We start from the raw sequence: 12583 nt of genomic DNA on the forward strand, positions 1-12583 counted from the left end.
ATTACATCATTAATTACTCACAAACCCGTACGACCTATGTTCATCTTCAGAACACAAATTAAGATTTTTTTGATAAAATCCGAGACCCTGCATCCAAGATCTTTCTCACAGCAACTCAAATGAAACATGCAAGGCCCAGAAAGGTAGTAAGGACTTCGTTAAAATATTTAATGTGACATCAGTGGTTCAACCGCAAGTTTATGAAGTTACGAGAACACTCTTTGTGGGCAAAGAAAACAAACACAACGACTTCATTCAACAATGCATTGTGGTATTCTCGTGAACGTGCATCAAAGACTGTTAGGGGAAGGAGAGAAATTGTTAAATTAAGTTGTTAGTTTTGTTTTCTTTGATCACAAAAGTATTACTCGTAGCTCTATAACATGTTAGGGGAAGTCGTGGCCTAATGGCTTTAGAGTCTGACTTGTAATCCAATTGTAGGTGGGGGGAGTGAATGTACCACGACTGAGGTGCCCTTGAGCAAGGCATCGAACCCCCAAATGCTCGCCGGGTACCACAGCATAAATGTGTGTGTTTACTGCTGTGTGTGTGTACTTAGGATTTGGTTAAATGGCGAGAAATAATTACTTTTTCATGTTACATTACAGTTGAACCACTGATGTCACATGGACTATTTTAATGTCCTTACTACCTACTTGAACATGTCAGTTGCATAGCCGTCTACAGAGGGTCAGAAATAGCTTGTATTTCATAAAAAATATCTTAATTTGTCTGAATATGTCTGAATAGAGGTCTTATGGATTTGGAACAACATGATGCTAAGTAATTAATGACCAAGTTTTCATTTTTGGGTGAACTATTCCTTTAAGAATCAAAGTCATGCTGCGAAATATCAAGTCATAATGACCTTCTCATAATGACCATACTCCTATTTCTTCTCTTTTCAACTCTTAAGCAGAAAAGAACTTACATATTCACGAGACATTAGACTGGTTGCCTATAATTTGCAAAGTCATTAAGTAGTTATAACAAAGAAAACCATATAAAATTGGTGTGCAAATATGTACTGGTTATTATAATAGGTCCTATTGCATGATGTTAGACTAAATAAAAAAAACAGAATTCTGTGGCACATGTTGATGAAATGTTTAAAAATCTGATCCATAATTTGTGGAACAAGATACTACAGAACAACAGTGTCAGCCAGAGGACCGTATAAATGATTCATCACAAAGAAAGAGAAAAGGCTGGAGAAAACAATAACCGTAATCCTTTTCATCTGTCGGTGCCTGAGCTTTTGATCCAAGTGACTCTGTACAGGGACAGGCAGGGCACTCTGGCTCTCATCACCACACTGGCAGTACAAGTACAGATCAGGATGACAACTAGACTTGATTTGGCATTATTTACAGCAATGGTCAGGGCTTTGCTAAATCCACTGCTTTCAAAGACAACATAAAAATTTAACTGGACCCTGTTTAGGTCATAACTAGATTTAAAAAATGCCCGGGTCTTATGGTGCACAATTACTAAAGGAATGTCCAAGTGAATCTGTAAACTGTGGAAAATTAACTAAACGTACATATAAATAAAAAATACATAAGGTCACAGTATACATTTATATGCATTGAAATGTCCAAATCTAAACTAATGTTTTATTCATAAAAAAGAGATTTGAAGGGATTTAAAATGAAAATTTTGCCATTAATTACTCGCCCTCATGTTGTTCCAAAACCATAAGACCCATGTTCATCTTCGGAGCACAAATCAAGACATTTTTGATAGAATCTGAGAGCTCTCTGACCCTCCATAGACAGCAAGGATCTGACCACGATCAACGCACAGAAAGGTAATAAGGTCTTTGTTAAAATCCATGTGACATCTTTTATTTTACAAAAGCTACAAGAAAACTTTGTGCGCACAAAAAAACAGCGTTGTTTATGTTCAGCATGACTTACTTAACGTAAATTACATTGATCACGTTCTGGGGTACTCTCCAAAATGGTGGAAGATGGTGACTCGGGGAGAAAAATTGTTGAATACATTTTTATTATTGCTTTCTTTGCACACAAAAATGATTCTCGTAGTTTCGTAAAATGACGGTTGAACCCGATCTCACATGGACTATTTTACCGACATCTTTACTACGTCTGTGCGTTGATCACAGTAAAATTCTTACTGTCTATTGAGGGCCAGAGAGCTCACAGTAACCAAAAATGTCTTAATTTGTGTTCCGAAGATAAACAGAGGTCCTTCGGGTTTAGAACGACATGAGGGCGAATAATTAAACAACAGAGTTCTCGTGTTTTAAATTTTGCACAAACAACTTGCAGGCAGTCCCAAGGCACGCATGTAGCCATGATTCAAACCTCTGCACACATGACCAGGGGATATGACTGCATGAAGTGTGTCTCTTGGTAATACAAACTGTCATTTCTGTGTCAGCAGTGAGCTGACCCCGGCGACACAGTCTGATAGCGCACGCTATGCAGGGGCCGACCCCATCTACTCCACTGTGCAGATGGGGGCCAAGATCCATTTCAACATTATAGTGCCATAAAATGAGGCATGTGTATAAACGCATCCAAAAGGCTCTCTCGTTGGTGAGTGGTGTGTCGTTGTGAGAACGAAATCACGTTGTGTGCGGGTGGGTTATTGATTCTCGGGGAGGCAGAACAGGCGTATGATGAAGCCGCTAATAGAAGCGTTATAGTCCAGAGAGAATGGCAGCTCAGTCGCTAGATGTTGACTGCATTAAGATACATGTCGGGCTGTGCTGGGAACAGGGGGCTATTGTGAGGGAGGGGCAGCTGGTCAAGGCAAACTGGGACGGCTTTGTGGACAAGTCTCAAACATCTCATACGCTGGGATACTGGCAGCTCACCAGCACACACTCTGTGGATAGAATCACAGAATCCTGCTCTAAAAATGAAATTTGCAGTGTAACGCGTAATGTCATGGAGGGCTGTAAAGTAAAGCGAATTACAATATGGATTTGTGTCTGTGTGTCTCTGCGTGAATGTCTCTGCGGTTTGTCTACAACACACACACACACACGTGTGTGACATAAGAGTTTCTGAAAAAAAAAAATCCATAGGGCTGTATTATTGTACAAATATTACTATTAAATGAAATTCTTAATTTAACTGAATATACATGATTATTAAAATTGAATTAAATCATTCAAATGGAATCCAGAATTAGAACAGAAAACACTTTTTTTTCTTTTAATAAATTGCCTTTAAACTGTATAAGTTTCATGAGAATTAACATTTACCAAAACTCCTTAAAGGAATCCAGAAAAATGTTAATAGAAAAAAATAATTTTGGGTAGAATAAAACCGAATTAGGAAAAAATAAAACATTTCATAGGGTCATAAAAATCTAATTTATGTTAATCTTTTATTAAACTGTTGTTAATTTTATATTGTATAATTTCATGATTTCAATTATTAATACAAGCTTTTTTATTATTAAAATGTAATAAAATCTATAAAACCAGAAAAACTTAAATGGAAAAGAGTGAATTTGTGCTTTCACAGAGCCCCAGAAATGTAATTTTTGTTAAACTTATAATAAATCGTTGCTAAATTGTATAAAATCTCATGAATCAAACATGTTTTTTGATTACTAAAATTTCATTTAGTGGGAAAAAAGCAGATTTTACAGGGCTATTTTTACTGGTCCAAAATAAGAAATTCTCCAAGTACATTTGTAAATTTTTCGTAGAAATTTCTTCCAATGCACGTACACCCCCCCCCCCCTCCCCCCAAATTTGTTTCACCTCTGAATACATAAAACCAGACAATACTGTACAAAACCACCCACACTCAGAAAAAGCAGAACTATTCTTACAAATCCAGAACATGCACAAAACATTGTATTGAAATGATCTGCCATCAAAGATTTCATTACATGCTCCATAAAGACTATAACCTACTTAAGCAGGTTTGTGAACACTATATAATCCCACAAGCCGTTTGAAATAGAAGGTGGAAAAACAGAGGCTTGAACAAAAAATTATATTAAAACGAAATGCTGGATGCAGCCCAGAGATCATTTAAATGGCTGAAAGGAGGCTTCTTGGCATGAGACATTCAGGATGTCTCATGCTTGGTTACAATCTTGTAATCAAACAATTTACTTCAGCCTAAGGGTCCACGTGTCTCATCTGATGGTACAATGACTTAACATTGTGCTTTCACATGCCTTTTTACTGTGTAAGTAATTAAACACACAGGCTGTTTGTGAGAATATGGTGTAAAGGTCAGATGTTTGATTGTGCCAGACTTTTTTGGGTTTCATAAAAGTAGCATGCGGAGCAAATCAGGACAGGGAACAGTATACACTTTATTCTGATCAAAATAACTAATATTTTGCTAATATGTACAATTTATTTTCAATAATGTAATCGAAATCTTAATTTCTTGACTGTATATACTTCTTTCAGCCAGCGACAGAAAGCTTTTGCGGGGAGGAACAAAGACTTTTAAAGCCCTGACTCAAGAGAATATAGCACCTTTGATAGATCCCTCATGCATCAGCGTAGAAAAGGTTGCGAAAATGTCAGTTTCACGCTCTCGGAAACACCACACGGGTTGCATTTTCATTGATCCACAGCAAGGACACTGCACACTCGAGAGAGTGTCAAAAAAACGTCTGGTCAGACACTATTACAGACAGGGTGGAAAGAACAGGATTATGTTTTGATGTGAAAAAGCATTAGACCAGTTAAATGAACCTGACTGATGGGAAACACCAAACTAAAATCCTCCCTCAATTAAAAAACAGAAATAAAATTATTTACTAAATTATTTATTCATAAAATTTTAATTAATTAAAATATGCAATTAATTAAATAAAACTGCGAAATAAACACATATTAGCAGACGACCATAAAAAAAAAAAAAAAAACACATGCTTGGCCAGAGTGGACATTTTTTATTTCAGCTGAGAAATAGAAAAACTGTGGCTAATTTACTCAAACAAATATTGCATTAACTACCCACGGCACAATAACCAACCATTAATAACGCTGACATTGAATATAGCGTTAATGGCCAGATCTCTGCATGGTGTTTTTATTTTTATTAATAGAACCACAGCGGTTATACCATCATGATCTGCAGTGGGGGACTCTTGAAATTAAATGAATAAATAAATTATACTCTCTCCGCAGCCCATAACACTGAAGCCAGTACGGTGTTCGGTTCAAGGAAAGACTTGAGCGGTTGCGGGAGGAACTGTAGGATTTACATTATCTGGCAAAGTCTTTCTTATCATTACTCCTTTTCTGTTTTCTCATTCATTCTTTGACTTCATCCCACACTCCATTCGACACTCTCTTGCAGTGCTGAGGTATTTTATGGCGCCCTTTCACCATCATTCTCATAGCCTGGCATTGATTGTTGTGCTGTATTTCAGGAGTTGCTCCTAAAGTAATGATTATTGGCTTGCACATAAAGAAAAACTCAAGATAACCTAAAAATACCTCTATGAGGACACAAAAGAAGCGGTATTAAAGTAAAACTTGAAGTCATGGGCCGTGGTGGTTTCTGTGCAGTGTTGCATGTGTTGTGGGGGGGGGGGGGGGGGGTTATTTGCTTCAGTTGCAAATAAAAATATATGTGCGCGAACTGTAAAATGTATTTAAGGAGAATATGTGAGAAAGAAAAATGTCTCTGGGTGAGTTTTGTTAAAAACTCTTAATAACAGTCAATACATGAAATGGTAAAACAAATGTCTTAATGATCATTTTTAGTCACCTTATATTTTGGGGATTGAAAATCATAAATCACGATATAGCCTATCCATTATTAAACTTCAAAATTATTTCATTAAAAAAAACAAAAAACAAAACAAAAACAACAGTCTCGCACAACAGCGCTTCAAACGGTTTCAAAGTGATTCTCAATCAATGAATAGCGCACATTTATGCCAACACTATTGCTTATGCACTCGATGAATTTTGACAATGTCTACTTTATGACTTTTATATGTTTTAGACGCTTGTGAGAATACATATATTATCTCTCATCTGAAGGATCAGCCAGCAATAGTATAGACATTTCAAAATAAGAGTCCCAGGTTTTTTTTGGGGGGGGGGGGGTTACACAATTTAAATTCCATTTCATTCATAGTAGACTATTTCTGGTTGGAATCCTTTTCCAAAGGAAGAAAAGACAAAAACATTATTTGACATATATTATTCAATAAATAAAATGTACTAGTAAAATCTGTCCCATTCACTGAGAGAGACACTCTTATGACAAAGTAAAGAGAACTCAACCACTAAAATGCTGTAATTTTGCATCATTTACAATGCACATAATAATGCATAATATTAGTATGTAATTAAATGCAATAGAAGCCTATGGAATTCAAATTAATTTCAATAAATTAAAATATTGTTAAAAATTACACACTATTTGTTATTAGTAGACCATTTTTGTGCCGTGGGTAACAGGAGGATTTTCCACCCGGCTACCACCGCAAGTATATTTCAAAGCTGTGGGAACCACTGCTGTGGCAATAATAAACATTTAATAATATCTATTTATTCATATATTTATGCATGTACAGGTCCTTCTCAATAAATTAGCATATTGTGATAAAGTTCATTATTTTCCATAATGTAATGATAAAAATTAAACTTTCATATATTTTAGATTCATTGCACACCAGTGTTAATTTCGTTGACTAAATATTTTCATCATTATTTTCGTCACGAATATATTTTTGCGGACGAAAACGAAACGAAAACTAAAAAAGAAGTCACTGATGGAGACTAAAACTATGACTTAATTGATTGACATTATCGTCAACGAATAAAGGACGAGACAAAAATAAAAAATGACGAAAATCTAATCAGCAGACGGGAGAGATGCGAGGAATGAACAAAAGAACCGGCAAAACGGAACAGGCGAGACTGCATGAGAGAAGAGAACCAATCCGAGCATGACTTATTGAGACGTGAAGCGAAGGTATTCAGTTTTTGACTGAGCTCCCGGGAAGACGGAATTCGAAGAGGTGATGTCTAAAAGAGCCACAAAATGTCCACAGCTGGGAAAAAAAAGAAGGGGAGACTTGTGGGCTCACTTCATGTGTGACGACGAACAAAACAAAACAGTGTAAAGCATGCGGAGCGATCATTCGTGGCAAGAACACAACCAATTTGAAAAGACATTTACAGACGAACCACTCTGACATTTTCTCAAAGGTAAATTCACAACGATGTTCTTTTGTTTATTGAGCTAAGTAAAATTGGAAGACTGCAGTGCATAGATGTTGTAGCATTAAATATTACGAACTGAAAAGTACTGTAAAATAGCCCCTTCTTCAAGTTAGATGAGAGCACCATACTAATACGTAATATTATGCTACATACATTTGATTAGGGCTGGGCGATATGGAGCAAAAAATATATCTCGATATATTTTGCTATATCTCGATATACGATATATATCTCAATATCTTTACAGGAAAAATAACCCCCCTAAAACTACTGCAAAAACAAATATGCCAAATATTACATGTTTAGGGCCCTATGAAACGTTTTATTTTTTTCTTCACCATATGCTTTATTGTTACCTAATTCTGTGTTTTAGCATGTGTAATTATTTAAATGCATAAAAACAACTTAATTAGTTAAAAAAATCTTAAAATAGCCTTATGTGAAATTTTTTCCCTTCAGAAATTCTGTGTATTTACATTTTTCTGGTTGTCAAATGAAGGCATAAAACATTTATTTAATTTATCTTTTAATTATTTAAAATTAAGCAAACTTTATTTTTTGGTAAACAAAGGGGATTTACTATTAAAAATAAAACATGGAAGAAATGTTGTGTGATTATTCCTTAAAAAATATGTTCATTTCATTTTAATAATAGTAGTAGTGGGCTATCTACATTCTGCTGTACAATAGTAATAGATTTCTGTCAAATACTTTTATTTTGACGGGTTTACCTTTACAGTTCTGTGTATGTGATACTACAGTCTATGATGTGATATGAGCTAGTTTTACTCAAATCAAACGGTCAGATGCTCATGAAGTGACTCTCGGTGCAGTTCTGGAGATGTTCCTCATGTGTTCACATCTTTATCAGTGAGAGGAAAGACGCTGAAATCAGCGCGAGCATCACGCGCTTCCGTGTGTTTAATGAATGAAGACGCGCTTCTGCGCCATTCACTAACACAGACACGCAGAACATGCAGGATTCATATTTAAATAGACTTTTCTGGGTTAATATTTGCAGATATTAGTCTATATCGCGATTTGACCTACTTTTGATAATTCATTCAAAATTTAACCAATTCCGTGACATTCCGCGTTAAACTGTAAATACCGTTTTTATGACTGGATTCCGTCCGCGTTTTCTGCATCGCGGAAATCATTGGGCCCTACGTTAGACATCTGCCTTCTGTTCGTCCTACGCCTTAAAACCGAAGTATCTCCATATAATGGAGCCAGTTGTCCTTTTGTTTTTAGACTTTGTTTTTTAGACTAGTTCTATACACGCGAAGGGAGTGGGGACAAAAGCAAGGAGGCGGGGGCAAGCGAGCGGGGGCGAGCACAGCACAGAGAAGGCAAAGAAGCAAAGTGGCGGAATCAGAATTAAATATAAACAACATATCGATATATACGATATGTCAAAATCCATATCGTGTTTAAAAAATATCTCGATATATTTTAAATATCGAGATATCGCCCACCCCTACATTTGATTAATTCTAATGTTTGTATATTTTATAACGTTCTACTTGTTGACAATATCACAAATATTTCTAGATTAGTCATGTGAAACGTGACTGTTCACATCCTATCATTATACATACTAATCTAGCAATATTGTGGTATTTAAAACATACAATATTGCTAGACAAATTAATACCTTATAAAATCTTGTTACTTTTTTATCCACCTAGCTGCCAACTTATTAAATATTTACTTTAAATTAAAAATGTTTGCACTTATTGTTCAGCTGAGCTGTAAGCTTTATGGTCCTCGACCTAACTTTATTTTTCTTTTATTGATGGTCAATTGGCAGCTAGTTATTGTTTACATTATCATAACAGTGTTTGTTGCTGCATAAAAGCTTGTGAATTGAAATAAAGACACAGTTGTGTTGTAATAAAGTTGAATTTGTGTTTTATATATTTTGGTTAAATTTGTTTCCTATACCAGCAGTAAAAGAATTGTCTAGTAAATCGGTTATTGATTTTAGTCTTATTTTAGTTGACTAAAATACCAAAGCAATTTTAGTCGACTAAAATAAGACTAAAATTAAAACAAATTAGATGACTAAAACTTGACTAAAACTAAAAAGAATTATAGTCAAAAGACTAAGACTAAAACTAAATAAAAATGTGTCAAAATTAACACTGTTGCACACCAACTGAAATATTTCAGGTCTTTTATTGTTTTAATACTGATGATTTTGGCCTACAGCTCATGAAAACCCAAAATTCCTATCTCAGAAAATTAGCATATTTCATCCGACCAATAAAAGAAAAGTGTTTTTAATACAAAAAAAGTCAAACTTCAAATAATTATGTTCAGTTATGCACTCACTACTTGGTCGGGAATCCTCTTGCAGAAATGACTGCTTCAATGCGGCGTGGCATGGAGGCAATCAGCCTGTGGCACTGCTGAGGTGTTATGGAGGCCCAGGATGCTTCGATAGCGGCCTTAAGCTCATCCAGAGTGTAGGGTCTTGCGTCTCTCAACTTTCTCTTCACAATATCCCACAGATTCTCTATGGGGTTCAGGTCAGGAGAGTTGGCAGGCCAATTGAGCACAGTAATACCATGGTCAGTAAACCATTTACCAGTGGTTTTGGCACTGTGAGCAGGTGCCAGGTCATGCTGAAAAACGAAATCTTCATCTCCATAAAGCTTTTCAGCAGATGGAAGCATGAAGTGCTCCAAAATCTCCTGATAGCTAGCTGCATTGACCCTGCCCTTGATAAAACACAGTGGAGCAACACCAGCAGCTGACATGGCACCCCAGACCATAACTGACTGTGGGTACTTCACACTGGACTTCAGGCATTTGGCATTTCCTTCTCCCCAGTCTTCTTCCAGACTCTGGCACCTTGATTTCCGAATGACATGCATAATTTGCTTTCCTCCGAAAAAAGTACTTTGGACCACTGAGCAACAGTCCTGTGCTGCTTCTCTGTAGCCCATTTCCTGCACACGCCTGTGCACGGTGGCTCTGGATGTTTCTACTCCAGACTCTGTCCACTGCTTCCACAGGTCCCCCAAGGTCTAGAATCGGTCCTTCTCCACAATCTTCCTCAGGGTCCGGTCACCTCTTCTCGTTGTGCGGCGTTTTTTGCCACACTTTTTCCTTCCCACTGAGGTGCCTTGATACAGCACTCTGGGAACAGCCTATTTGTTCAGAAATTTCTTTCTATGTCTTACCCTCTCGCTTGAGGGTGTCAATGATGGCCTTCTGGACAGCAGTCAGGTCGGCAGTCTTACCCATGATTGCGGTTTTGAGTAATGAACCAGGCTGGGAGTTTTTAAAAGCCTCAGGAATCTTTTGCAGGTGTTTAGAGTTAATTAGTTGATTCAGATGATTAGGTTAATAGCTCGTTTAGAGAACCTTTTCATGATATGCTAATTTCTCGAGATAGGAATTTTGGGTTTTCATGAGCTGTATGCCAAAATCATCAGTATTAAAACAACAAAAGACCTGAAATATTTCAGTTGGTGTGCAATGAATCTAAAATATATGAAAGTTAAATTTTTATCATTATGGAAAATAATGAACTATCACAATATGCTAATTTTTTTAGAAGGACCTGTATATTTATAAAATATGCATACAAAAATATAAACAAAAAATATACCAAATATTATCAGATTTCTTCACCCAAAACATTAATCATATAAATTAAAAAACATAAATCAGTGGTGTGCAAAGTGGTTAGTCAATGTATATTAAGTGTTTTATTAACTTTTATTACCACATAAAATATCCATAAATTAAAAATAACCTAATAAATAAATAAAGTGTTTGACTGACAAATTGCTTTTAAACTCTAAAACACCAGGTTTTCTTTATAAAAGGGGAAAATAATAATCATCAGAGCTAAAATGTGGATCACTGAAAGAATTTCTTGCCAAATTAGTGGATGAATACCACAATCTGACTCATGTTTCTGAGTCAACAGTTGTTATATCAGTGTGGGAAGGTTCCAGTCACTGACCACGCTTGGCATGAGAACCAGTCTGACCGCAGGAACAACATGAAATAAATAGCCTTTCAAACATGTAAAAAAAGCTGTCCCTTGCAAAAACCACAGTCCTATTGCAGATAATCAGCCGTCGCAGATCTATAGCTGCGCTGGAATCGCTTGAATTTTGATGAATTAGATGCATTCTCAGCACCGCTAAAAACATTCAACTAACTCCGTTTCCACGAGTTCACGAGGTCAAACGAACATCTGAGTGAAGCATCAATAAGGGTAGAAAATATGTTTAGTAAATAAACAGCCTGCTGTACTGCAAAGGTTCATCCCGCTGACAAATGGAAACTAGTAAGTAAAGATCATCAATTTTACCCTTGAAGACGCACACAGACTTTTTCTGTTCTTCAGACCGCTGCCTTTGCTCAGACAAAGCGGGTCCACAGCAATTTTAAACCTCACTTCAAAACCACACAAACTCCCTTGGTACATCTGTTGAGTGTATTTACTAAATTGCAATGAACAAACAAGAAAAGACCCATAAATGTGGATGCTACATTGTTCGGAAACGTATGCCTTGGGTAAAAATTGGACGGAATGTGACTTTTGCGAAAACAAAAACCAGCGGCAACGGTTGTCATTTCTTACCTTGGTGATGAGGATGCGGTATTGCTCCAGCAGAGGCTGATCGTTGTGCGAGTCAGACAGGAGCTGCCAGACTTCAGCTCGCAAGGCCTCCGGGATCCCAGGCTTCACCATAGCAGACAGACCCTTGGGTCGCACCAAAAGGTTTCCTTGCCTGACAACGGAAGACAGACGGCGTCATTGCAGCACAGCAGAGCTGGTATTTTGCAGTCGAGTTCAATATGGATTGCACTCCAAATCTGGTCACACTCTCATGTCGGGCCAAAAATCTCACCATCTGTTGAGGATCCCTGCCCAGGATTCCAAAATATTCTCGGGACAGTCCTTCGACACGTCTCCTGTCCCGCTAGAGATCTCACTGTCGCTATCTGTACAGCGGAGGACAAAGATAAATGCTTGTTAATGCTGTTACTGGCAAAAGAAAACAAGGTCAAAAACATGTCGCTACGATAATTCGTTTGAAAAAAGAAAAATAGAGAAAAAAATAACAGCACAAAATATTAATGCATTAAGAATGTAGCACAATCGAAAAAAGAAAATTACTTTCATAGAGTCCATTCATGGTCAAAATATTAGATCAAATTTAGCTGAAGTGGTAAACTATAAAGTGCTCTGTTAGCAGTTTAATGAACTCGCACAAACACATCCTACACATACATGAAAAACTGATTAGAAAACACAAATATTGTGTAATACATTTGCACAAAAAGGCGCAAATGTGGAAACAAACTTACACGCTGGTCAGAATGTGTAAGTCATTATGTGAAAAAGCTCTTTTCATA

General features: G+C 36.6%; 1 protein-coding gene across 1 annotated transcript in view; it reads right to left on the reverse strand.

Annotated features, from left to right (window-relative positions):
* The window catches only part of LOC113040103 (rab GTPase-activating protein 1-like), a 93660-nt gene that overhangs the window by 55706 nt on the left and 25371 nt on the right, over positions 1 to 12583 (reverse strand). Inside the window, exons 12-13 of the mRNA XM_026198358.1 lie at positions 12076 to 12169; positions 11805 to 11955 (exon numbers count right to left, since the gene is read on the reverse strand). Coding sequence (XP_026054143.1) covers positions 11805 to 11955; positions 12076 to 12169 — 245 coding nt within the window. The remainder of the gene's footprint in view (positions 1 to 11804; positions 11956 to 12075; positions 12170 to 12583) is intronic.

Source organism: Carassius auratus, chromosome 22 (assembly GCF_003368295.1).
Source record: "Carassius auratus strain Wakin chromosome 22, ASM336829v1, whole genome shotgun sequence".
Classification (NCBI taxonomy): domain Eukaryota; kingdom Metazoa; phylum Chordata; class Actinopteri; order Cypriniformes; family Cyprinidae; genus Carassius; species Carassius auratus.